The 25,710-nt window shown below is 49.7% G+C and overlaps 9 protein-coding genes across 15 annotated transcripts; 3 read left to right on the top strand and 6 right to left on the bottom strand.

Annotated features, from left to right (window-relative positions):
* Positions 1-1,176: 1,176 nt before the first annotated feature.
* On the bottom strand, positions 1,177-3,144 carry FVEG_00920 (rhomboid-like protein). Its single transcript, XM_018887634.1, has one exon. It carries the CDS (start codon positions 2,968-2,970, stop codon positions 1,285-1,287), a length of 1,686 nt encoding a protein of 561 aa, XP_018743408.1. The 5' UTR covers positions 2,971-3,144; the 3' UTR covers positions 1,177-1,284.
* A 78-nt stretch (positions 3,145-3,222) lies between these two features.
* FVEG_00921 (hypothetical protein) lies at positions 3,223-4,244 on the top strand. The gene has a single exon (XM_018887635.1). It carries the CDS (start codon positions 3,308-3,310, stop codon positions 3,911-3,913), a length of 606 nt encoding a protein of 201 aa, XP_018743409.1. The 5' UTR covers positions 3,223-3,307; the 3' UTR covers positions 3,914-4,244.
* On the bottom strand, positions 4,079-7,759 carry FVEG_00922 (hypothetical protein). The gene is made up of 2 exons (XM_018887636.1): positions 7,560-7,759; positions 4,079-7,500 (listed from the first exon to the last, which is right to left on the bottom strand). The coding sequence occupies exon 2, from the start codon at positions 5,799-5,801 to the stop codon at positions 4,575-4,577; it is 1,227 nt and encodes a 408-aa protein (XP_018743410.1). The 5' UTR covers positions 5,802-7,500; positions 7,560-7,759; the 3' UTR covers positions 4,079-4,574.
* A 1,634-nt stretch (positions 7,760-9,393) lies between these two features.
* Positions 9,394-11,683, bottom strand: FVEG_00923 (hypothetical protein). The gene is made up of 2 exons (XM_018887637.1): positions 11,398-11,683; positions 9,394-11,329 (listed from the first exon to the last, which is right to left on the bottom strand). The coding sequence occupies exon 2, from the start codon at positions 11,177-11,179 to the stop codon at positions 9,977-9,979; it is 1,203 nt and encodes a 400-aa protein (XP_018743411.1). The 5' UTR covers positions 11,180-11,329; positions 11,398-11,683; the 3' UTR covers positions 9,394-9,976.
* A 1,202-nt stretch (positions 11,684-12,885) lies between these two features.
* Positions 12,886-14,895, top strand: FVEG_00924 (hypothetical protein). 4 transcript variants are annotated; one of them, XM_018887641.1, is made up of 6 exons: positions 12,886-12,937; positions 12,998-13,160; positions 13,234-13,360; positions 13,412-13,514; positions 13,573-13,742; positions 13,806-14,889. In XM_018887641.1, exons 3-6 carry the CDS (start codon positions 13,321-13,323, stop codon positions 14,495-14,497), a joined length of 1,005 nt encoding a protein of 334 aa, XP_018743415.1. In that variant the 5' UTR covers positions 12,886-12,937; positions 12,998-13,160; positions 13,234-13,320; the 3' UTR covers positions 14,498-14,889. The 4 variants fall into 4 exon arrangements, with proteins under 4 accessions (XP_018743415.1, XP_018743414.1, XP_018743413.1 ...); XM_018887640.1 differs by having other exon boundaries at positions 12,998-13,164; XM_018887639.1 differs by having other exon boundaries at positions 12,998-13,360; positions 13,806-14,890.
* Positions 14,896-15,039: 144 nt separating this feature from the next.
* FVEG_00925 (hypothetical protein) lies at positions 15,040-15,459 on the bottom strand (the record flags this gene model as incomplete). The annotated part of the gene is made up of 3 exons (XM_018887642.1): positions 15,040-15,234; positions 15,289-15,365; positions 15,432-15,459. The coding sequence occupies 3 exons, from the start codon at positions 15,457-15,459 to the stop codon at positions 15,040-15,042; spliced, it is 300 nt and encodes a 99-aa protein (XP_018743416.1).
* A 1,878-nt stretch (positions 15,460-17,337) lies between these two features.
* On the bottom strand, positions 17,338-19,345 carry FVEG_00926 (hypothetical protein). Of its 4 annotated transcripts, XM_018887646.1 has the most exons (4): positions 19,248-19,336; positions 18,686-19,183; positions 17,614-18,573; positions 17,362-17,559 (listed from the first exon to the last, which is right to left on the bottom strand). In XM_018887646.1, the coding sequence occupies exons 2-3, from the start codon at positions 19,151-19,153 to the stop codon at positions 17,710-17,712; spliced, it is 1,332 nt and encodes a 443-aa protein (XP_018743420.1). In that variant the 5' UTR covers positions 19,154-19,183; positions 19,248-19,336; the 3' UTR covers positions 17,362-17,559; positions 17,614-17,709. The 4 variants fall into 4 exon arrangements, with proteins under 4 accessions (XP_018743417.1, XP_018743418.1, XP_018743420.1 ...); XM_018887644.1 differs by having other exon boundaries at positions 17,357-17,559; positions 18,686-19,336; XM_018887645.1 differs by having other exon boundaries at positions 17,362-18,573.
* A 162-nt stretch (positions 19,346-19,507) lies between these two features.
* Positions 19,508-21,485, bottom strand: FVEG_00927 (serine/threonine-protein kinase PRP4). The gene has a single exon (XM_018887647.1). The coding sequence runs from the start codon at positions 21,233-21,235 to the stop codon at positions 19,676-19,678; it is 1,560 nt and encodes a 519-aa protein (XP_018743421.1). The 5' UTR covers positions 21,236-21,485; the 3' UTR covers positions 19,508-19,675.
* Positions 21,486-22,369: 884 nt separating this feature from the next.
* Positions 22,370-24,724, top strand: FVEG_00928 (AGC/RSK/RSKP70 protein kinase). The gene has a single exon (XM_018887648.1). The coding sequence runs from the start codon at positions 22,906-22,908 to the stop codon at positions 24,451-24,453; it is 1,548 nt and encodes a 515-aa protein (XP_018743422.1). The 5' UTR covers positions 22,370-22,905; the 3' UTR covers positions 24,454-24,724.
* The last annotated feature ends 986 nt before the right edge of the window (positions 24,725-25,710 follow it).

The raw sequence follows: 25,710 nt of genomic DNA, 5'->3' as shown, positions 1-25,710 counted from the left end.
AATACTGAGGTATTATCTGTATTTATAGAGTCTGGCAGACTCAGGCCGCTTACCAAAATACGACACCACCCCTATCCTCACATTGCCCTTACCGAGGGGATGGTATCATGATTCACTTTAGCTTATTTTGGACTGCATGCAGTGAGTGTGGGAGCTAAATAATGCCCAACGAGTAGCTCCAACTCGTCATTGGGTCAGGCAATCATTTTCTCTCTCCTGGCATCCAACACATCATAACACTGACCGTGAATTTACTGACTTCTCTGTGCTCCTTACACACGAACCTCTTTAGCTCCCACGCAGGTTTAATTGATTCGGTTTTAGAGTGGTTTCCGAAATCGGCTAAAGCATTTCTCCATATGCATGTAATTTACGCCACTGTCTGCCACTCATGTCGAAATTGACCGCCATGTGCGAGTCCGATTATTTGTGACGCAGATAACGACTTTCTCACCAAGCTGTTTCAATCGCTGTATTCACTAATATCTCTGACTGCGAATCCATAAAGGTTAAATTCATATATTTCTCCATCACAAGGTCTCGAGTTAGTTCTGGGGTTTTCGCTTATGGTGTGATGCTATGCGACGAAATATGCTGTACACTCTCCATATAAACGCATCGGTATCTCGTACCTCGTGATTCACTCATGTAGAGGAAATTCTTTCGAGCTTAAGCTGGGCTTGAGAGTGTGTATGATGAATTGTTTCGATATGGTTTGCATCAGGGAAACAGTTCGCCGAAATCGCGTGTAGCTGACCAAATGAAGGGCACCATGCATCCAATATAGCAACAAAAGCAAAGAGTAAATGCATATGTTGCAGGGCATTGGTGTTTCCAGTGTAAGCAAATCAAATGACAACAAGAGATGCCAAATTGAACTAATTGTAGGCCCCAAACTTAGGCAACGTTGCCTCAATTCCTTTTATGAATTAGGATTGAGGTCCCAGTGGAAGTTTCATTGCCTCCCTACAATTCAATCCTTGGTCGGTTGCTAGAGGGACCGTTCACTTTCATGGGTCCTCCCACGAACCCTACTAGCTTCCACAAGGGGAGATGGCACGTTTCCGCGCAGAAGTACTAGGCGCGATAAGCGCCATATCCTTGTTTCAGCTTAGCGCGTATAAATCAACGGCCTCGGTAACTACTTAAGGTAGGTACCTTGAATATAGATCTTATGTCACGATGTTCCGCATCAATGGAATGCCGAATCTTACAAGCAGAGATTCAGTTTAGTGTCAAACAAGCAAAAACAATATAGTACATTAAAGTACAATTCATCTCATCCTAGTTAGATCCCTCAATTGACTCATCAGGTCGAGGCAATCGTGCCGCTTGGACGGGAGTACCAGCCACATCGATCGTCTTTTTCTCCCGCTCACTTCTTGTTCGGTTGATCAGCTCCATGCCGAGAATACCGCTCAAAATTCCGCACAAATGCGATGCGATGTCAATCTTCAACTTGGCCGTCTTACCAAAGGCAGCAAGTTGAGGAACGCATATGAGCGCCAGGAAAATGATGCCGGGCACACCGTCTTGGGGTAGCCCAAAGAATCTGTAGCCATCAAGACGATGCTCCCAGAAGTATGCGGCGTAAACACCCAGCGTCGCTGCCGAGGCGCCCAAAGTTGTAACGCCTAGCATGCCTCGCATAGCATATGTAGCCACACTGCCCACAAAGCCGACCGCACCGCAGCCCACATAGAGGGTTAGCAAATTGGCTCGGCCAATATCCTCATGTAGTGCGGATCCAACGAAAAAGAGGGGAACCATGTTTATGAGCAGGTGGCTAAAATACTGGTGAGAGAAGGGTGCAGTGAACATAGAAACTGGCTTAACAGCACCGACAGCGATGATCATGTAGCGGTTAAGTAACCTCCACAGAGGAGGGGCCTTCCATGCTGCCCAGACAAGCACGTTGACAGCAACAATGGCTCCCAGTGTCGCATGTGCAGTAGAGATATCGGGAAAGACACGGTACCGGGGAGCAGGCTCTTCATAAACGGTGCTTACAGCAGCTAGGAAGCCAATGACGAGAGCAACGAGAGTAGCGGAGGGTAGAACCCGCTCCCAGGGCTTGAGTTCTACAGGAGCTTCTAGATCAGACTGTGCCTTCTTATAGTATTCAGCAATCTTGGGGTTAGCGATCTGTCTCTCCGCTTTGTGGTCGAGATTAGCCAGAGTGCCAGAGTTTACCTCCCCTTTCGCCTCCGCTGCCTTCTGTGCTTCTGCCTCAAGGGCTTCCTTCGCCTTCCGCTTTGCGACATTCTGAGCCCGGAGTTCGTCAAGTTTGCTGTGGCCATAGACGGGGTCTGGCTTATAAACTGGAGTGGATGGCTCGGCGGTTGCAGTTTCGGCCTCGTCCTTGTTCTTCTTGGAAGCTTGCTTCGGCTTCTTGGCTGCTTCCTTCTCCGCTTCAAGTTGTGCAAGCTCATCCTCAGCTCGGAGGCCCGCGTTCAGCACTTCATCAACCTTTACTGATTTTCGTAGGTACTCGAGGCCCTTGGCAATCTGACCCTTGGTGTATGAAGATGTATGGACCGAAAAGGCTGGATCGTCGAGAGTCCCAGCGACCCGACGTCCGTGGAGGATTCGCAGCAGTTGGTTCGCTCTTTTCGGATTGATGCCCCTTCCGAACACTTTCACAACCTCTGAATCGCTTAGGTCCTTGCTTCCGAACTGAAGGCCGACCTGGTCTCGGTAGTCTCTCGGCAAGTCCTCATAGTTTCGGATGGTCTTATCGAAGAATATCGTTCGTCGGGTCTCGTACGAGTTATTGTTGTTCCTAAAAATGGTACTTCGACAACAAGTGGACGAAGGTAGAAGGCCGCTCCGATTCCTTGGCGCACAGCTTGAAATCCATCGGGTTGGCGCAAACGGCTGGGCCGCAGAGACTGATGCCTTTGATACTGCTCTTTGGAGAACAGACCTTAGCAGCACCCTCGAAGAATTGGGGCAGGCGAATAGACTCATTGTGAATGAATGATTGAATGCGCAAGATGCGCCCTAGAGAGCCACCGGCTCGAATAAAACCACAGCAGCCACGGCGAGGGGAACAGTCGATGGGTTGACGGTGTCTCTTAGTGCATAAATTAATCTTGGACGCATGAGGCCGATAATTTTGGTCACAGCATGTCAAGATCATCAACTCTAAGGTACGTACCGCCACTACACAGGACGTTTAGAAGCTTGGACCCCACCATTATTCAACTGCCCCGCGGATCTCTTGAAGCTCCCTAACTACCTATTACATCCATATTATACACATCCCCAACTACACCTCTTCACACGGCCCGCGTCATACTTGATCATGTCTTCCACGTCCACATCCGCCGACACCACACCAATCGCCCCCGCACGGTTCGCCGCTGCCCTCAAGGACCTCTCGGTGGGCATGTTACACCTCAAAGTTCTTGAAATCCGCAATTCGATCGCCCATCTACAGTACTCCAACGACCAGCTCAAGCCATTCGCAGAGGGCACAGAGATCACACCGTCCGGTGAAGCCTCAGGGCCCGACCAGGAGTGCATCGATGCTATTCGCGAGAACGAACAAGTCATTGATCGCATGGCTGAGCGCATAGCTCTGATCCGTGCAGAGGTGGAAGAGCGCGGACTAGGCTGGACGGAATTCCAGAACCGGGATGAGTCAACTAGCAAGAACGATGAAGACGCGGCTGCTGTCAATGGAGATACTCAAGCTAGTACCGCGGCATCTGACAGCGAGAATCGACACAATGCATGGAACGATGGGACTTTTCAGACGGGGACAATTCGAAACGGCGAGGTGCAGGTGGATCGTCAGGCCGGTCGGCCAGAGGGTGGAAGTCTGAGCGACGAGCAGCTTCGCAGGGCACTAGAGGAACGAATGCGAGACCTAGGTACAGACGACAATGAAGGAGGCATGCACCTCTGAGATTGGGAGGCGAAAGAAACATGAGGGGAAAACTACAGCACGGCCGGCGTTTGTGAGATGGAAGGAAATGACAGCATGATACCCGATACCTACAAGGCCGATATGCATAATCGTTCAATCATAGGGAATAGTCAAAATCGGTTCGGCCTTCACTAGGTCGCAGTTCACAGACAAGGAAGTAGGGTCTTTTTTTTTAAAAAAACACAATTTTGCTATTTTTCGATCTCAGCTGGTGTTTTGCTGAGGACTTCTGCTTTTAAGGCTGCGTAGTGAAGCCGCAGTGTTATTTATACGTCATTCGACAGTTTCAAAGCACGTCTCGCCGCCGGCCTTTTGGTGCTTCAAAAACCAAGACAAAGAAAAGATAAATCATGTAGCCTGCTCCAACGCCCAAGTGCTATGCCGCCCAATGCTAAACCAAAACCGGTCCCATATAAATGCTTATAAAACAACTGAAACAACATGAGCTGAAACAATGTACTGGAGAAGACGGTGAAGATAACGATGCTAAAGGATACCAAAGACATGTGAAACAGAGAAGAGACAAGACCGCGATGAGTTAGGTCGCAAGAGTGAAACGGTCGTGAAGAGGCGATGAGGACGTGGGGGTTGTCGTATCTTATGCGCTGTGGCTTGAGCGCTTGTTTCACGCGAATCCGACTCAGTCAGTGTCGTCACCAACAGGGGAGGCGGCACCTGAAAGCCTCTTGGATCGAGTGGACTTTTGTCGCTTAGATCGCTTTGAGGACATCCGGGTGGCAGTCGCGGACCTTGTGCTCATGATAGTCTCGAGCTTTGGTCGTTGCGCGGCATGTCCCGCACTCGAGGGTGTTCGGCGGGTTCCCAGGTTCATAGCACTTTGCGAGAATGGAATGGGCGTGTCAGAATCTGAATCGTCAGAAGAATCATATCCTGGCGGTGCGGCAACCGGTCGCAGGCGTGTCTTTCGCTTGGCGAAGCCACTGTCGAGCGAGTCGTCTGATGTGTCGAATGAAAGGCTTCGAGTTCGGTGGACAGAGAGAGACTGGCTGGTGCGGTTGAGGAAGAGGGATTCGATGAGTTCGGTTTCGGTAGGATTGCTGTTTTCCTTCTTCAGCTTCTCCATGACAAGCTTCTCATGAACAAGTCGGCCAAGTTGCATATCGTCTCCAACCAATGTCCTGCCGCTCGATTTGCTCCCTGAGCTCCCGGCCCGGCTAACAGGCACCTTGCCTTCCATGACCTTGGCTGGCGGCGGAGGCTGCAGCATCCATTGATGGGCATTTCGCGAAGGAATCTTGCTGCTGACGACGGGAGGGTGGTACTCGTTGATGGGAGGATTCTTCGGGAAGTAAAAGTCGTGCCGTTGCTGTTCTGTTACCTCCCTTTCGAGTCCGAGTGTAGATTCGATTAATCGACCGGCAGAATCCCGTGCTTTTGATATGGCGTCCTTGAACTTTTGGCCGCCCCATTGGCCCCATAGCTCCTCATCCTCTCGCTGATATCCATGTCGCCGGTTCCAATCGTCGGAGAGATTGTCGTCCTCCGCAATGACGGAATTGCTAGCGCCAAAGTTGATGCGGCTCCCTCCTTGATGTGTCTGCTCAGATACGCTGAATGCACTGCTCTCTCCGCCCTGACTTGTGAGGCCACGCTGACTAGAATTCTTGCTGGCAGATTTCTTTTGTGGTAAAGATGGCCCCATGCTAATCTCCTCTTGCCAATACGGGTTTGTACTAAACGGTGAGGGATGCTGGTATACATCAGGTTGCTCGCCCACCACCTTGGCCTTCTCCTCACGCTCCTTCCGAGACTGTTCACGAACCTTTTGCCGATGACGAACTTGGGCGCATGGTGTGCAGGCAAGAATATAGAAGACAGCGGATTGAATTGCGACGGGAAGAGACATGTTGGTGGCCGTCGCTTTGTATACAGTGTACCGGGCATAAGAGTTGCTTCGCTTGGCCGGCTTTCAACTGGGATGATGTGTATGAAACGACCAGCACGATTATATGAAGAGAACAATGGACAGAGGAAGACAATTGTTACACCAAAAGACACGGAGACATAAAGCAAGGGAGCGGAGAGAAAGGGGTCCAGCCCAAGAATGAGCAGATTGATAGTCGAAGCTGAAGATGATGCCGATACCGAAGGGTGGACAGCCGAATTGAGAAGGAAAACGAGTAAGGCTGAAAGCAAGAATTGGTGAGGGTGAGGACTGTGGTGTAAATGAGATTGGACTTGGCGAGATAGATGGTGGTCGTTCTTTTTTTGGGCGCAAGAGGCGCTGCGCCTGTACTGACTAGGCCAACGCCAGCAGTGGCCAGAACGGTGCGCAAAGGGCAATAGAGCGCAACGTAGCGCAACACAATGGCCGAATGGCAAAGAATGTAGGTATGTAAAAGTAGAAACGCTTCGTCTTTGCTTGAAGGTGGCCGTAAAGCTGAAACCGAAGGGGCCGGTCGTTGGAGGTTAAGTTCGTAAGAGGCGTTCCTGAGCGACCGGAGACGTTTGCTGTTTGGGGCTGATTGCTCTGGTGCTCTGCCGATCCCAGTGAGTGAGCTAGAAACTTGGCTAACGAGTCCCCCCTTGGAAAAGGACCCCTTTGGTCCTAAAAGTTGAAGGGCAGGAATGTGAGAGAATGAAAATGAGAATGAGAACGCAATTCTGTCAACCAAAAAAAGTGACAGCTAGCCCTGGGGCTCGTTCCCTTTCCCTTTGTCTCTCTGTTTTGGGGGAGTGATCGACCTTATACCAAGGGTATCGTGGATGATAAAAGGGGCGCGAGACGATGTTTCACAGAGAGTTGCGGCGGGCACTAGACACTGTAGATAAAACGGGGTGGTCACTGGGTTTTTGTCTAGGTAGGTGGGTAGGGGTTTGCACAGGGCACTCAATGGGCACAGATGATAGTGCGGGTTAGTAAAGAGGCTGAGATGGAAAACGGAATGGGTCGACCGTATAACGAGATAACGAGATATGAACGACCAGAGAGTAAAATACGATCTGAGGGAGCCAGAGCTAGGAAGGAAGATTCCCCAATCTCATATATTTGTGGGTAACGCAGGGTTTATGACGACGACTGCTGCTGTCGCGGCCCGTCAGGTCAGGTCCCTACGGGATCGGATAATGAGTAGGTATCCGTTGGTTGGTGAGAGGACAGGACAGGAGACGAAGGTTCTTTTAGGGTGGCGGCGGTGATGGACTAAAGAGGTGCTATAGTAGCCAAGTCCTAGACCGACTACAAACGAGGTACGATAATACGGACGGATACAGCGTCGACGACCAGTTGGAAATGGCGCAGGCTGGTCGTATGCAGATGAATAGATGAGGTAGGTATCCGTAGGTAGCCTGGATTAGCTGCAGCACGCTACAGTTCTTTGCGGTAAAAGTCAAGGATTTGGTTAACGATAATGGGGGGGCAGGCTGGTAATTAAAGATCCAGGGGAAATGGAGAGGAGTTGTATTGGCAGAGTCAGCCAAGCCAAGACGACAGCATACTACCAAACTATGCAACTCAACCAGGATCAGAAGAACATTGACATGCACAATAAGCCCAATTCATTGATCAAGGTCTTTGGGGTAAAGCCATTTACCATGTTGAATACCTACAGTAGTTAGTTGTTTCTGTTTCTGTATCAAGGAGACCGGGGGGGAAGAGGCGCACCCATCTCATCAAATACCACATGGATCACCGCCAAAAGTGCAGGGGGCAAAGACACAAGGGACCTCCAGCATGTGCTCAAGTCCACCAATGATCCAGGTACCAAGAGTCGAGCAGTCGAGGTCTTCCTGTCCTCCGCTACGTACTACATAATAATCCCCCGCTTGGTGGGGTACTAATGGACGAGCATGGGTACAGTATGGGCATGGATGGATCGAGCGAGCGGGTGCAGCGGCCTGGACCATCTGAGACTTCTTCAGTGCAGGGGGTTGGGCTGTTGAAATGATTGGGGAATTCAGAGAGAGGAGTTGTTCTCGGCATCAGCATCTCTGGCTTGGACGGGTAATGTCTACTCTACTGTACATATCAAGTTGAGGGCCGGTCCAGCAGACTGGGCAGACTTGCTTTACCACAAGCCCAATCAATCAATTACTTACCGATGCTACCTCTGATGCCACCATTGTCTATCGTAATCAGTCTATAAATGTCCCAGTGCAACATCCGGTCTCAGACGGGATCTCCCATTTGTTTGTTTTAGCTGATAACTTGAAGCAATGCAACGAAACTCTCGACCGCCAGCCAAGCCACCGTTGCGCGGTAAAAACAAACTAAGCCATGTTCTAACTTTTACGCCGAGCAACGTAGCACCGTACCATACGGATAGGTTCGCAGAATTTACCTACTTAAATTAATCCGTGACGTCTTTGGTGTTGGTTCTTGACCACGAAATTCACATCAGTTCGAGGCTACTCCGTACCTAGTAACTAGTTCTCTATGACTGGCCCACTCTCAGATAACAACAACTCTCATACAGTGGTGTACTGCTGCACTAAACTAACAGCAGATCTGTGTATACGACGTCTTTGTGACAGTTATAAACTACTTAAGCAAGTACTAGGTAGTCCGATCATATAATTCAACGAAATGTAATTAATTGCCTTCCTTATGTTGCCCGATCCCGCCGAGTCATGAAACGCCTGATAATGATAAAGCCTGCCACGTAAATAACTCAAAATGTCTCCAAAGTTGCCGGTTCTTCCATCCGTGTTCTCTTGTCTTTCGTCATGGATACCTATACGGATAGGTTAGTAGCTTGCTTCCTCATCCCGCAGCGCGCGCTGCACCTCGTGCCCCCGCAGCTCGCTTCCGTCTTCCGGCTCGGCCCCCTCATTCTCTTCCTCTCTCTTCGGCCCAATTCTTGCGTTTTCCCCTCTCCACCCGGCTTGGCATCTCCGAACACGATCATGAGCAGACCTATCACGGCGCGAGTCGATTCACACCCCAATTCTCTCACCACACTGAACACCATAACATACATACATACAGGAATATGCTCGCTTGCATATACTGGATACAAGTAGTATCTAATTCATACTATCCGCTAACATATGTAAAATGCGACGGCCCAGGCCTGGCGTGCCCTGTAAGTCGATACTAGTAACTAAATCACCTAGTCCCTGGTCATTCCAGTGTACATCCGACAATGCACTATGTAGTATGCAGTCGTCTTCAATGTGCACGCGGCACGCCGCAACATATGTAATGACCATGCATGGCCGCATGAAGCGGTGAACAAAACAGAGCATTCGTGAAATCAGAAAAAGACATATTTGTGTTGAATGGTGCCATTCTCAATGCCATTGGCTAGGGTGCCTAAGCTGGAGTTGATACAAGCTATCAAATCTAGACTCGATCCCTTACCTTGAACTTCTCTTGTTCAAGAAGCGCATTGCATTCCACATTCCTCGGGGCACGACTACTCCATACCCACTAGACATGTTATGACCTGGCTAGCTTGGGTAAGATTCAACGCTTGAATCCCAACCCCCTGAACTAGTTTCCCTTACCTCAACTTGCAACTCCCAGAGATCGCACAGAGTTCAAGGGAACACGTGAACTTGACCTAATCTACCTTCATAGACACCACTCCAAGCACTTGAGCCGTAGCTAATGATGCTTCATTTGGCTTCTTATTTGGACTGACAAACTGTCGCAAACAATCGATTCGACTATCAATACACTTCCCAATTTTCTTCCAAATACTGGCCTGGCATCATCCACCGATGCAGTCATCAACCGCAGGCTTTTCCTTTTCCACGGCCAACATGAAACCCTTGCTTTTTGTCCATGAATGTGAACTGCTTCCGTCGGTGTTTTCCTTCAATGGCTACCTTTGGAATGGCCAGCCTCGCCTCGTCGAAAATTTGACCATAAACCCTGAACTCCCAACCGCAAACGCTTGTGCTGTCGCACTCCATCAACGTCTTGGCACGTGTTCGGACGGCACACTGCCCCGTGATGCAAATTATGGCAGAAATTCGTTGGTGGAAAATGAAATAGTCAAGTTACAGACAAGTGACAAGGAAAGTGTAATGGCATGCCTCAAAGACACGCAATGCATCCACCTGGGGCTGCTCTTCTTAAACATCCCATTCTTCTTCCTCCTCTTCTTCAGCAGCATCGCCCTTAGTAGTCAATGCCGAGAAAGATCCAAATGACTGAGAAGGCTGGGAAGCCTTGTTAGGCCCGGTGGGTTGCTTGGGCTGGACAGCGGGGCGGGCCGCAGCCTCGTCACCAGATCCAACTGAAGTGGCATTCTTAGCACCCTTCTTAGACTTGGTCTTGACAGTGCTCCAGTCATCATCGTTCTGGAGAAGCTGGATCTGCTCCTCTTCAGAAGGTAGAGACTCCATCCACTTGCGATCGGTACTCTTGGGGGCCTTGACTGCAGAAGCGGGAGCTTCCTCGTATGTGTCAAGCGGCTGATGAAATCCATTCGTCTGGGCAGCTTCGGGGGCCTTGGGAGCTCCCTCCTTCCAAGCGGATGACTTGCCCTGGGCAGCAGTGAACTGGGAGCCGTCCTTAGCAGCGCGTCCCTCAGCAATGCGAGCGGCGCGGCGTTGCTTCTCTTCGAGAAGCTTTCGCTCCTTCTCGGATTCCTCGCGGGCAGCCTTGGCCGCCTCGGCCTTCTTACGGTTCTGGCGCTGCTTCTTGGTCTCAACGGGAGCCTCCACCTTTGGGGTCTTTTTGTTCTGCTTTTTGGGCTCGGTGTCGGTCAGACGAAGAACTGTTGGGCGAGTAGGAGCGGTCTCGAGCATGTCGGAAACATCGCCTGCGACTGCGACTGCGGGACCGACCTCAGGTGAGGTTACAGGGGACTGATCATCATCGCCATCGGCACCAGTGGTAGATGACGGAGCCGACTCCTTCTCCTCGGCGGCGCTGGCCACCTTGTTGGCGCGGGATTGTTTGACAGACTTCTCTCGCTGCTTACCAGCATCAGATTTGGCAGCAAACTTGGTACCTTCCTTGGCCTTTGCCAATTGTCGGGCAAATTCGCGATTGTCGACATTGTCATCTTTGTCCTTCGCACTACCAGTCCAAGCACTGGTCTCTGATTCAACCTTGGGCTTCTTGGAAGCCTCCTGTGCCTCTGATGCAAAGGCCTCCTGGCGCTGCTTCTTCTTGCGGTCTTCCTTACGAGTCTCCGCCTGCGAGCTCTTGGCCGGCTTGATCTGAGCCCGTGGTTGGTTTCCAGTTCTCTGGCCTTGAGATAGTTGGTATAGAACATAGGCAACGGCAAAGAGCAGGGCGTAGCCTGCAGTGGTGTAGAGATAGCCCATGTTATCCGCCGTGATATGGTTTATGGGGTGTCGTAGTTGTAGGGGGTGTAAGGCTGAGCGAAGTTGCCTTGAGATTCGTTTCGAGCTTTGAGATGAAGATCGTGGTTCTATCCCAAGTTAAGCGAAACGGGCGTGGGAACTCGAGCACGTCTATCGGTCAACGACAGTTGGCCTCTTGGTCTAACGAACCAAAGCGGGTGGAAGCAACGGCTGCGTACAAAAAAAAAGTTGGGGACGAAGAGTGGTTGTGAGATCGAGCCAGGTAGGTGCAGCTAAGCTGTCGCAATTATAAGGCCAGGTTGTCCTAAGCTATGAGCCAGCCAATCGCTGAGCCGTGAGAGCGTCGATAGTCGTGGGCGAAGAGTTAGGGGGTATAAAAGATAGGGAAAATGAAAATTTGATAATGTGAATAGATGAGGAAAGGGGTGAGAAACGACGGAAGCCGGGTACAGAAGATTGATGAGTCTGGCGCAATCACACAGAAGGAGAAGACACCAGGTGGCTTGAAGTTAAGTCACCCAGTCGTTTTTGGGCTACCTGGGGCGAGGAAGGGTCGCGGGATTGACTGAATTGGTTCCGACTGCAGGGGAGGTAGAGCAATGTTTGGACAGAAAGCACCCGACGCCAAGGCAGTGGGGAGCTTGGGGTTTCGGAGTGGGGAGAAAAGGTAGCCCTTGGGCAGATTATGGTGACGAGGTACTTTGACTGGAGAGATTTGGATCGAAACTGATGCAGCCACTGTACAGTACTTTTACGGAGAGGCTTTCGATAGGTACCTATGTAGGTAAGCAGGTAAGGTAGTCAGCAACTGCCCGTGCCACAGTGTTACACGAAGTAGACAGGAGGAGATGGCTATATTTTTTGTGACATTTGTGATTCATATGTCAAGTTTTGCTGGGAATAGGCAGTCGGAGCGGGGACGTCGTCAGGTATCAAAAAGGGAGAATGAAGTGGAAGTCTATAAGGTACATTGGATCCAGCAGAGCTTGGATTCGCTCCTTCCGGCCAACTTCTTGCTTTGGCTGGCTGAGGTTGATGAGACGAAGGCTACCTATACCTACCTGCCTACCTACCTGCCTTAAGGTATTTATGGATATATAATACCGGAGCCGCCCATTACAACTTACTAAGGTAAACCAGGGGTTCCAGTGTCTTCGAGGCATCCATTCCCATACGGACGTTATACCTGGGATTGGCTCATTACCACTAAAGGCCTGCTTCGATCCTCCCAGTGAGAGGTTTATCACGAGGCATGGACTTTGTTAGATGATTCAACAGTGGATTGCAGCATACCCTTTTCCTAGGTAGTGTGTTACGAAATAAATATCTGCGAAGGCCCTTGTTGAAGTCGCTGCACCAGTTTCGAATATACATATTGTTGTCACGTGTGTATATGGGAGTGCTCTTTAAAGATCAAGGGAAGCATATGATTAATTTAAGGAGAGCAGATCGTTTTTCATTGGTCTGGCATACGTGGCTGGGAGAACAAGTTAATCATGAGTCACTGACAATTCCATTGCTTGGAGGGTACGGAGTACATCGCGATTTCTTTCTGCTACCTATGTTAGTAGGTATCCCTGAAGCCTTGAACTCTTACTTTGGAGTTATTTGATTGGCTGTCGGAGTGACTTTTTAGGTTGCACATGCTTCATGCCATCTGCAACTCAAATTGCACTACCCTGCGTCAGGCTCGGATCGAGCAAGTATTCCAACTCTGATATCCACCTCTGTAAGAACGGCGTTTTCATATACTATCGTGTAGGTGCGACAGGAACCCAACAGAATTAATGCCCATTCATATCTCACTCGATTGAACAGCCAATAGCTCTTGTGAAAAGCTTATCTCAGCAACTAAACTACACCCCACCTGTCCACCTGCCCAAAACCGAAGGAGGGGAAACGCTCATCGGCATAAGTTAACATGTGTGAACAAGAACTTTGATCCTCTTGTTTTCAACCTGCAATATTTCAGTTCTAAGCTGCAAGTAAAGAATTCGGTTCCCGGGCTACAGGGCTGTGAGAATAAAACCAGGGCTGATTGGATTCCTCCGCAGTATACCATTTTAAAGTGGTTGAACAACCTTGACCTCCTCATCTAAGTCGTCACTGGTTTTTCTGGACATATCCTCCAAATTCAAAAAATGGCTCCTAAGCAGAAGATCATCATCGATACCGATCCAGGTAACTGTCATGTGCTTTGAGGCTGGAGCACCAGAATTCTAATATTCCAAGGCGTCGATGATATCCTGGCTCTGCTTCTTGCACTCAGTGCCAAACCTGAGGAGCTTGAGGTTCTTATGGTGTCCGTCACATACGGCAATGTCCCCCTCCAAAGGTAAATACACTTATGAATTCTGTTCACTATCATGGGCCTACACTAAAGACCCCCTCAGCTGTCTCCGAAACGTTGTTTCTCTCTTCCACGTGCTTGGGAAAGAACTTGAGTGGAGGAAGTCCACTGGCAAACCCGAAGGCTTTGGAGCCATGAAGGCAAACAAGCCCATCGTGGCTGTTGGCCCCGACCACCCCCTTTGCGACGAGGAGCTGATGGCGGATTACTTCCGTAAGTTCAGTAGCTGCTCTGATCGTCAGTTCGTCCCCCTTACTAATACGTGGATTTCTGTAGACGGCATCGACGGCTTGCATAATGTTCATGAGGCTCATCCTGATTTGTCTCCCGCTGAAACCTGGAAAGGCATTTTCAGTGATGGCGCCAATGAAGCCGGAGACTATTCTCCTTTCTTCACGCCATCCAAGGCGCCCTCTCACCATGAGATTCTCCGCATCCTTAAAGAGAATCCCGTGGACACTGTCTCCATCCTTGCTGTTGGTCCTCTTACCAATGTTGCCCTAGCAGCCGCAGAAGATCCCGAGGCTTTCCTTCGTGTGAAGGAGCTTGTCGTCATGGGCGGTGCTGTAAATGTCGAGGGAAACTGTACTCCTGTGGCTGAATTCAACTGCTACGCCGATGCTGTCGCTGCTGCTCGGGTTTACGCACTCACATCCCCCAAACCGAGCTCCACGATGCCGACTATTCCCCAGGAGCTTTCAACTTTGAAAGCTTACCCAAACAAACTTTCCCGCCAGCTTAAGCTCACACTTTGCCCCCTCGATATTACTACCCCTCACTTGATTGGCAAGAACTACTTCAAGGAGAACATCCAGGCTCACGTCGAAGCTGGGAGCCCCCTTGGTCGGTGGGTGTCACACTTTGTCACTAAATCCTTCAGCAAGATCGAGGATATGGAGGGGGATGAAAACGAGCCCGGTCTTTCGTTGCCGACCCCTGACGGTATGGTATATGCTGACCCGAGATGATCCTAAGTGGAAGACACCCGAGAAACTGGAGGACATCCGTGTGGAAACCAGCGGTCAATGGACACATGGAATGCATGTCGTTGATCGTAGATTCAGGAAGAAGCCTGCTGAAGCCGCAGTCGCCCTTTCAGAAAACCCTAACGAGGACCCCCATATCTTGACTCTCGATGAGGTCCCTGGCGACGACCACGGTTGGCTAAGTGTTCTCAAGGGTAACCGCCTTAACCGTGTGATCGACTCTCCCGGACATGACATCTTCAAGGAAGTGCTCATGCAGCGCATCTTTGGATAGAGTCCAGGTTGTCGATATTGCGTCAGCTTAAATAGTCAAATGAAGTATCTCCAATTGTTGAAAGCATATATCGTGGCGAAGGCCAAGATGAATTGTCTAAACTCCCTGAACTCGAACGCCTTGTGATCCTATCGATGCCGTGTGAAAGAAGCTTCCCAAACCTCCAGCCGTGGATGTTGTACCCCAAACAGAATAACACAAGAGAAAATGTCGCAGTACGGACCGCTTTCCGATGTTTCGAGTGTGTAGTCTATACGTGCTTTATACCGCCGATTGCTGAACCCTTGACTTCCGTCCAGTTGATGCTGTCGTCAAGCGCCTCATCTACGAGGCCGATTGAGCATACATTGTCGCCACGGACGAGGTATAGACCTAAAGGCACTTGAGCGGAAGGCTCAGGATCGTCGGGCGTTCGGATAATTCGTTCTACAGCGTTGTTCAAGACCTAGGCACATGCCATAAGCGTCTGCATGGTCAAGACAAGTAGGAGGGCACCCACCAGATTAGTTGTTTGGTCGCATGCTGCCAGAGTTCCGACAAGAATACGCGAATCGGCTGTAACGATCAGGACTTTCTCTGCGGTCTGTATTAGCAGGCTGTCTGATGTTCCTTAGGCAGTAGAGCTTGGGAAGGGTGTCGTACTGTTGAGATATCCACCGAGTGTAGCCATGTCGTCCGAATCTCCTCAGTGATATCGTGCTTGAATTCTGGATGTGTTGTTCAATGATATTGGCTAGCTGTAGAGGTCGAAGCGCGTTGAAGAGAATTACTGGACTTGTTCAGTGGGTATTAGCTGAAGCTGTTTCGACAGTCAATGTGGGTGACTGCGGTGGACTTTTTGGAGGAGCTTCCAGAGCATATGCACTAGACCTAATCGGGACTGCTTCTACGACAAAAGCACATGGACGACAAAGTTGCGATGCTGGGGTGCTTGTCACGGGTTTTAATGCTTGATGTTAGGCTGTGCATCTCTCTTTTACTATCCAATCTAACTTGGTCGATCTGAGCATAATTTGCTTCCGAGGAACAAATATACCTTAGGTACTTTGGATTTCATGGGAGTAGCAACCTCTGTCTACCTTGGTACCTACGCGGGAGAGGGGTGTTTTTGGACATCAGGCAGTAGACAGAAAAGACTGTCGCGGTTATTTTTGATTGACAATATCATGTTAGCCTAATATCACAGAATTTCAGAGATGATAAAATAAGGTAGACACTCTTTTCTCCCTTTGACAGCTGTTTAAAAACCCCCTCCCGCTATGAGGTAGGTATTCTGGATAGGTACCTTACCCTAGGCACATAGGAAGCCTTGTAGAAAGCGACGAATACAAGAGTCGTAGGAAACCGCAACACAAGCAAGATCACAGATCAACGGCGCATGTGTTTAGTAGCGGGTAACACATGACACTCGATACTGAACAGGTAAGGTACCTATACCAACCCCCTCCGCTGTTACTCCGTACATTTGCTCGCATCGCGAAACGCTACAAACGAGAAAGTCCACCCTAAATGAGACCTGCCAATGATGGCATCCAACAACGGTGTACGGCTTCTATACACAAGCAAGATGGATATTCAAGAGCACGGGAGCATCGTTCACCACCGGAGCCATTCCACAGAGAAAAACCGTGTTTGGGCAATATCTCTTGCGTCAGTCATTATGGTGCATGAGGATCCGAAACATCATGTACCAAGCGTTCGTCTTATGGATTCTAGCGTCACTAAAAGTGTCTTCTTCACTACCCAGGACAAGCCCGAGCAAGCAATGAAAAACCGAGCCCGTGCAGTGTTCGCGTCACCTGGAGGCAGTGTAATACCAGGGACACTGTGGGCAGAATCATGTGCAAGCACAGAGGAAACTGCCCGAAAGCCAAAAATAGGAATAATCACGATTGATGTCCTTAGACATCTTTCAGAGATTAAACTGAAAAGAACAGATACTACACTTGATCTAAGCCAAAAGGCAAAGAGAGCTAAAGAGGAAAGGAAAAGAAAAAAGCGAAGCTTGACCGGGACGCGACGAGATTTTATAGAGCAGGCTAAAGGCGGTGAGTAGAGCTGATTGGCAGAATTTCTGGGTAAGCCTGAGGTTCTACGTTCAATTTGTTTACTCAGTGCAGTGCAGGCAGCAAGCGAGCACTTGGGTCGGGGACGAGGAATGACTGAGGCAGCTACGTGCACGGCAACGTTGACAGAATCTTGAAATAATAATGGGTTCAAACCTAAGGTACCTGGGTAAGGAAGAGAACTGGCAGTGGAGGTATTAGACGCTCGGGGGTTCTTGGCATCTCCGAAGGGTGTACGAAATGTCCTGAAGGAAATTTGGGTTATATTTGATTTTATTATAAAAAAAAAAAAAGAAGAAATGGACTGGCAATGAAGTCGGTAGATAATGAAATATGTAGAATCTGGAAAATACAGATATTCACGATAAACGGGCAAAGGGAAACTGTAGACCGATTCAATATACCAACAGCACCTGCGGCCACTCGTGATTCTTGATCCCATCTACAAGAGCACGCAATACCTAATATACAGGAGACGCAAGTGCTCTTCTTAGCCACAAACACGAGGCAACATGCACGATTTTTTTTTTCAATTCTGTACTTGAATTGGCATCGTCTACCGCTATCTAACAATCTCCACCAAGATATATCCTCGATCACAAGCTAAAACTAAGTGCAGTAGCAGAGCATGTCTTCCACCTACATCCCAACGCCGTATCCTGGGAGCATCCTCCCGAATGCTTACCTTCTCAGCCAGATCCAGCCTTTGTTATGCGTGAATACCCATCAATCTTCTCATGTAAGCGGGTGTTACTCACGAACTCATGGAAACCTATAACGCCTCTTTGTCCCGTACTCTACAAATAGTGCATTTTTGTGTTGTGTTGCATACGAAACGCAACGCAACGCTGGTATCAATCTTCAACTAGTTCTCCCTCTTCATCTTCCGAGAGCTTAGCTCGTTTCTCCGCTCTGTCACTCTGTTCCTCGCCATCGTCAGGCTCTCTTCGCTTGAGTGGTGACCTGGGAGGCCTTCCGTTCTCGTCATGCCGAGGCTGAGAACCCTCGTCTCTCTCCGGGTCTCGCCCTTCACCATCCTGAGCAGCGCCGTTGACTCTAGAGTTCACACCAGGGCTGCGACTCGCCCGGTCAACTTCCAAGGGGGTACCGGTCGTTGACGACAATGTGTCTGGTTGGCTCAATAGAGTATCACCGCGTTTTCTGGTGTTCTCGAGATGGAATGCTGGTGATGGCAGCGACGGGTTCTGCTTTCTAAGCGGATTCTCCGTGTAAAACTGGCGCATCACCTCGATAGCATGAGAACAAAGAACCTCGTCACCCTTGAGGAGCTTCCACCAGGGCTCGCCATTGATGTCTTCGATTTGTTGGTTCGCATATATGCTCGCAAAGAAGATGGCGCTGATGGCAACATCTCGAGGTCCTATCAACAGAGGGATCGATGTAAGGCAAGCATCATTGCAAAAAGCCCAGGCCGCTTGTCGTAGATTCTTGTTATGAACTATTCCAAGCTGATCGAGCAACTTGAATAAGTGGTGGTAAGGGTTGTCAATCATCAGATCGAAAGTGAGTTGCTCTAGCATGACCTCTTCGTATGTGAGAATACTGTCTCGCCATCGCCAGTACTCTTTGCTCTGCTCATCAATAATGAGCTTCGCGTTCTTTTGTGCAACTTTTGCTACGGCGATAATGATGTCCTTAGTCTTGCGGCAGTTCTCTTCGGTCTTGTTGGCTAGAAAGAGGGCTGTTGCTGCTATGTTCTTGATTAGAGATGTTAGCATATAGAAAAGAATTGCATGTTGCTCAGTCAAGAACAGTCTTCCACAGCTCCAAAGAGATGTTGGAATTGTAAGATCAGGTGGGAGAACTCACATAATGATGAATCCCGCCCTTTTCTTGGACCATGTGGCAGCGCATGAAGAACCGATGGAAAAACACTCCAGCTACCCACAGCGTAATCTGAGGGAGATCCAACATGACGCCCGCCTGATAGATGAAGTTGACGCCCTTGGCCCTGCGCATCCTCTCTTCCGCCGGCGAAAGACCCTCCACTATGCTAGGTGTACTTCGCACTTCGTCCGACGTAAAGTTCCATTGGTTAAGGACAGCTACTGGAGTTTGCGCACCGGATCGGGCTGGTGATTCTTGGGCTTGTCGGGCTTGGGGTCGGGGGGGGGATGTTCGTGTCGAGTGCTGCGGAGGAGTTGGAACTGCTGGAGGAACGGCATCACGACGCCGGGGAGATCGTGATCTCGAATCGCGCTCAGGTCGAGGGTTTACGGGGAGGGCCGGGGGCTGATACCCTTCCCTGGGAGGCCTGTAGCGATCGATACTCGCCATGGCCGGTGGTCTTGAATCGGGATAACGATACTTGTAGCGCTGATAAGAAAATGGCTCCTAGGAGAAGAGTTGCGTGGGTCTGAGAAAGGGGTACCAATGATTAAGGCACGTAAGATGCGAAGTTGAAAGTGATGCGAAGTCTAAGTTATCCGGCACTGCAAGGAACCTGATCTAAGGAAGTTGAGGTTGGCGTTTGACAGCAGGGGCAATAAACTAGAACCAAATTTGGGTAGCGTTATCTAATCACAGCACAGGAGGGTGGACACATGATTCTCCAATGGGTGATAGTAGTAACACCCAACTCAACGGCGGATGAAACAATAGAAACTCCCCACTTTGGATGAATGGGAAAAGGCCCATTTTTGGATGATTGTTGGACTATTGGTGCTTGATTGTTTGTTCATTCTTTGGTTCTTATTTATTCTGGCTACCTATTATTATGATTTTTTTTGGGGTATCTCATAGTAGCTTTTGTTTGTCTTGTTCTACCCAGATTCATCCTTCATCAGTGATGCCCTGACGTTAGACTCCCTCGCCATCATTGCGACCCCATAGTTTGACTGTGCGATCATGGCCTCCACTGACAATCCACTTGCCATCCCTGCTATAGTCGACGCTGGCAACTGGGCCTGTATGGCCGCTGAGCGTCTGCACTAGTGTCCAGTCGTCTGCCGAGAAGATCTTGACATTTCTATCAAAGCCGCTTGACACGAAGAAGGTGCCCGACTTTTTAGGTAGCTGCGCGCCCTTCTCATCCACACCAGGTGGAACACCAGTGAGAGGGTCGTCGAGACCTTTGAACCAACGCATATCAGAGACAGCACTGGTGTGCGCACCAATACCGCCTGTCCTTTGCACCTTTCGAACATCCCAACACTTGATCCAGCCATCAGCTGAGCCAGATAGTACCCTGTGTCCATCAGAGCTCCAGTCCAGCGCATGGATGGGTTTTATGTGTCCGTCCAGATGTCCATCCAGGATCATAACGGTACGTCCGGAACGCAAGTCCCAGATTCTACCTATGCTGTCCAGACCAGCACTCGCAAGTAAGGATCCGTCAGTGTTAAAACTGACAGCGTAGACACCTCTTGAGTGGCCTTCTTGAAGGAGAACCTCTGCAGTTGTTTCGACATCCCAGAGGCGCCACGAAGTATCCTCAGAAGCAGAGGCCAGATAACGTCCAGAGGGATGGAACTCGATACGACACACTCGCTGTGAATGTCCTTCAAGTGTGGACAGGGGAGTATCTTGGTTCAGAGACCATAAATGAATCGAACCCTCAGCACCGCCTGACGCAAGGTTGACGGCGTCAGGGGAAACGTTGTGTTCTGGCAAGGTAGATCCGGGAAACCAAGATAAACCGCTAATCTTGTTGGTGTGACCGCGGAAGGTTGTCTTTTGGTTCAAGCTTGGTATTTCGACCAGTTTGACTTGCCCACCCCAGTTGCCTACAGCGACCAACTCGCCGTTGGGAGATATGCGAGTCATGCTGACATGACGTTCGCCAACCGTCTGACTGCCCTGGAGCTCAAATGCTTGTAATCTCTCCTTGACTTGTTTGCGAAACTTGACTTGGGTGCGTAGAGGGATCGTAGATTCAGCTTTCTGAAATCGAACCCTCTTCTTGGCTCGCGGCAGAGAGTATTCAGCAAGCTTTAACCGCGCCTGTAGAAGTTCAGGCCCACCTCTTGAGTAAAACTCCTCCTCCTGTTCCTCCTCTTGATCCTGGTCTCCAGCGTCCTCCATTGTGATATCACCATTCTCCAACCCTGTCATCTCTGCCTGGATGGTAAGAAGTTCCCGTAGTCGATCCCGACGATCAACAAGTGCCTCTCCGAATAGCGTGACTGGTTCACCCATCTCCCGAAGCTTCGCGCGGACTCGAGTATCATCGGTAGGGACTGCTATCGTTGCTGCTAGGCGTTTGCGATTGAATTGACTGAGGATTGCGGAAGCCTTTTCAGAAGGAACACCTGTTCCGCCCATTGGAATATCGTAGTCATGATCATCGGGGACATCTTCTAATGCGATTCCTTGAGGCTCGGCATCCTCGACGTACGCCTGCCGTGATGGGTGCATCATCTTTGCTAGAAATGACCAAACACAGGTCGATGATAGCTTCGCTTGTGGTGCACGAGCAGTGACGAGTTTGACAATAGTTGTCGTTGTATATAAGTTTTTTTACTTTTTCTTTTCGACAGTTGAAATTGAAGATATTGAATTTTGTCAATCGAGGGCTGATACTACGGTTGCAGCCTTGCTGTTTGGCGCGCGCTCTTGGATTGGTAGATGTGAAATTTCCCAGACGCGACCTTGAAGCTTCATATTGTGTCGGCAGTTTATTTCGCCGGCGGCCGACGTGGGTCTACATTAATCTGGGAGTTATTCATGTCAAAAATGTAGTTAAAAAGGGAAATTCACTACTAAAAGAGCCAACGAATTAATGGATCGAAAAGCACCTGACTCGTATATCAAATGTTTTAATTTACCCTCCATGGTATTCTGCTTTGAAAGATAGTTGGGATGTTAGGTTGAAAACTACTACGTAGCATTAACCTGAGTAATCGTACTCAGATTTCTCACCCTGGGTGTTAACATTGGATCCAATGTTTAACTGGACCCTCAAGAATCACAAGCTAAAAAGTTTAACGAAGACCAACCATTCGCTTTTTGCGGGATCGATCACCGCATGGCCCAGGCCTGTCAGATTATTGGTAGTGTCAGTGTCTCAAGACTCTCGGTCATCTTTCATGCCTTCTGATGCTGACATGAAGGACAGAATCTGGCAAACGAATGAGAGAGTGTCACGTTCAAGGTTTGTTTGCTGCCTCCTGTTGACAGCACGGGGTCAGTCAAGGGAGTAACAAAAGTCCTTTGCGCAACAGCCACAAATTACACAAAAAGGGGCAAATATCCGTATAATTATGGTTAATGCGACAATCTTTTTGACTCTCAAGTCTCACGGCCCATGTCTTATGCTTCGACACGAACTAGTGAATTCCGGATTCCAGCAACCAGGTTTGATGCAGTGCATCCCCTGAACTTTCATGAGTTGTGTTAGCACCAGGGGTTATTTTCAATGGATGTATAGTGATATCCAAACTTGAGTGGTAGTTTGTAACGCCGGCTGACTAGCCCCCCCCCCCCCGAGCCTTTAATTCCTCCCCGCGTTCCAAGTGGACGCTCGGGCTACGAAGACAGGGGGTTTTATTGAAGGTAGGCGACGGTCCAGCCGACACCAAGACGGGCTGAATCATAACAGCCAATGCAAGTCCGCCTAAAAAAAGCCTAAAAAATCGCGGAGTTATAGCGCACCTGCTGAAATGGGCACAGGGCTGTGGCCACCAAAAAATCCTTGTTTTATTTTTCTTACTTGATTTAATGCCAGAAGGATCCGTTCTTTGTCTAGTCCCTCTCTCTTCTTTCCCTCACACCACACTTGGTGAACACCAGTTCAACATACCCACGACACTTATCCGCTGCCAAATGCATATAGCAAAGTCTGCCGTCTTCCGTACTTCTTTCTTCCGATACCAGATGCGTGTCGCGAACTTCTACGAGATCGAGCGTCACTTCGAATCACAGCCCCGCGCAGATCCGGAACGCCGACGAGGATTCCCTTGAATAGCACGACTATCTGCACTTGTCCACTGTCTGAGCTGGGCGAGTGCTGCGTGGTGTCGTTATCAGAGCATAACCGTGCCGTTCCTAACTCCCCAAATCCCAGACCACCACTTTAAATACCGCCCACCATGATAAGCCAGGCACCTGCCGCGGTCACTACCGTCCGCGGGTTCCAGACTACACCTGCTACTTCAGGCGACGAAGACTCCGACCACGGACACAGCGAGGCCCCTACTCCGCGGCGCAAGACTCCCGGCCGAAACCTCATTGTCAATGATGTTGTGAGCGCCAACTGCAGCCCTACCTTCCGCGCCCATCCCTCGCCCGCCATGTCGGGCATCGCCAAACTGCGCATGCAGATGGAGCCTCTGAGCCTTGATGGAGGGTCCCCATGCCACTCCATGAGTCGTGCTGGAAGTCAACAGGGTCTGGCGCTCGAGTTTCGAAAGCAAATGATCAGCCGTACGCACAGTCGAGAGGATGTTCGCAGCGAGGCTGGTAGCGAGATTTCAGACAGCTCTATTAGTTACGAGGTTAACCTCGAGCACGATTTTGCTAGCGAGAGTGTTCGGGAGCGTAGTGGATATCTCGAAACCCTAGAGGGCGGCCTTACGCCAAACCGTAAGATGACGTCGGAGGACTTTGAACAGCTGCGATGTCTTGGCAAGGGTACCTATGGTACTGTATTGCTCGTCAAGCAACGTGCGACTGGGAGACTCTACGCTCAGAAGCAATTCAAAAAGGCCTCGCTTGTCGTCCACAAGAAGCTCGTTGAGCAGACCAAGACTGAGCGACAGATTCTTGAGTCCGTCAACAGGCATCCATTTGTTGTCAAGCTGTTCTATGCCTTCCAAGACCAAGAGCAACTCTACCTCATTCTTGAATACGGACAGGGCGGTGAGCTCTTCACCCATCTCAACACCGAAAAGATGTTCTCCGAGGATGTGGCCGCATTCTACATGGCGGAGATGCTTCTAGCCATCTCACACCTTCACAACGATCTCGGCGTGGTCTACCGCGATCTCAAGCCGGAAAACTGCCTTTTAGATGCTGAAGGCCACCTCCTCCTGACTGACTTTGGTCTTTCCAAGGTCTCAATCGACCAGAATGAGAGCTGCAACTCGATGCTGGGAACTGTCGAGTACATGGCGCCCGAGGTGGTCCTTGGAAAGAAGTATGGAAAGGCAGTCGACTGGTGGTCGTTTGGAGCCCTCGGATATGACCTAATGACTGGAAATCCACCTTTCCGCGGCCAAAACCACGCCAAGATCCAAAACAACATCGTCAAGCAGAAACTGGTTCTTCCTTATTTCCTGAGCCCTGATGCTAAAGACCTGCTCACCCGACTTCTTCGCAAGGACCCCAGCAAGCGTCTCGGTGCCGCGATGCCCAAGGATCTGGCGACGATGAAGAGTCACCGGTTCTTTCGCAAAATTGACTGGAAGAAGCTGGCGGAGCGCGAGCTTGAGCCACCAATCCAGCCCATGATCACGGATCCTGAGCTAGCCGAGAACTTCGCCCCAGAGTTTACGGAGCTGTCCATCAGCCCGGTGCTGCCAAACAAGGAGGCCTGGCCTCGAAGTCTCCCTAAGGATGAGCTCTTTGGAGGATTTAGTTTTGTTGCATCTTCAAGCCTGTTGAATGAAGATCGATTTGCCGCTTTTGCCCACAGCTGATTGAGTGAGAACTGTCGGAAGGAGAGGAATGGTGACTATAGAATATAAAGACAGGGGAAGGGGAGTTTATTGAGAGGCGGTGGTGACATTCAAGATGCTTTCGTATTGATTGATGCGGGTTTTTGCGTCACCTACAGAAAGAGCAGCTACAACAAAGACAGGGCCTCAATGGTCGTTGGAAGGTACTGTAGTATCTGTTGAGTCAGTCGAATTGTAGATTTCAATAGAGTTTCTGTTTCTATGTATACTTGATCCTCGCCATCGACTAGGGTGTTAATACCTGCCCGAAACGTGCAAACAGCCGGGGCAAGAGACAAATAACGGATTGTGGTTATGAAGCCTATGATTAGCCGAGGGCTGAGCTGCCAGGCTGGTGGGTTTATTGGGTTGTAAGAACACGACTGTGACTTCGTATTTGGACGAGTACCCAGGTAACGAACGCAGTTGTGATGATTCGGTTGTCAGCCAAAGAGACGGGGAAATCGACGACGGAAGATCATGATCTCACATAATCGGGGATGACATTTAGAAGGGTGAGATTGAGAAGACACTGGAGCAGGTTTGTCTGAGTACTGTACCTAGCTAGCTATATTGGTGCCCTACGCGTCGTCAACTACCTTAGGAATAGGTAGCCACCGTGCTGGCTTCAAAAAGTCAGTTTATCGGAGGATTAAGTTGCATCTGATGGGTGACAACTACAACACCAGCACCTACAAGCTTAAACGAATGCGTCACAGGCTGAAGATCGGCTCGATCATCACACCAGACCACGATAACAGAGACAGACTGCATGAATAGGCATTGTCCAGTATGTGAGGTGGATGAGGGCTTAGACCCGACTTGGTCTGATCGTTAGAGTGCATCTGCAACATGAAATGGAGGGCCGCGCAATCATCATGTACGAGGCGTAGACTATTGCATACCATCGACTGAGGCGATACTATCAGGCTGCATCTACGTTTCTTGGCATCATCGACGAAGTTGCTTTGTGATGATCGAATAATCAAACCTCCAATGACCCCAGCACAAAAAGATTGAGGTCCATCGCCTTATTCGGAGAGAATTAGAGTAGAGAATAAGCTTTCGTCTGAAAGAGCTGACGTATTCACGAGGCTAAGAGAAAAACGTACGTACATAATCATGCATGTACTTATAAGTCTTGGAGGAGAGTTCCAGACCCTTGTAGCGTCGTGTTGCAAATTGGGATAATGTCATTGGGCTGAAGCTTGGTTATAATACCTTATTTTTTGGGGGGGG

The sequence above is a fragment of the Fusarium verticillioides genome, chromosome 1 (assembly GCF_000149555.1).
Source record: "Fusarium verticillioides 7600 chromosome 1, whole genome shotgun sequence".
Classification (NCBI taxonomy): Eukaryota; Fungi; Ascomycota; class Sordariomycetes; order Hypocreales; family Nectriaceae; genus Fusarium; species Fusarium verticillioides.
Note: the sequence above shows the minus strand (reverse complement) of the source record. Positions and strands in the feature narration are given on the sequence as shown.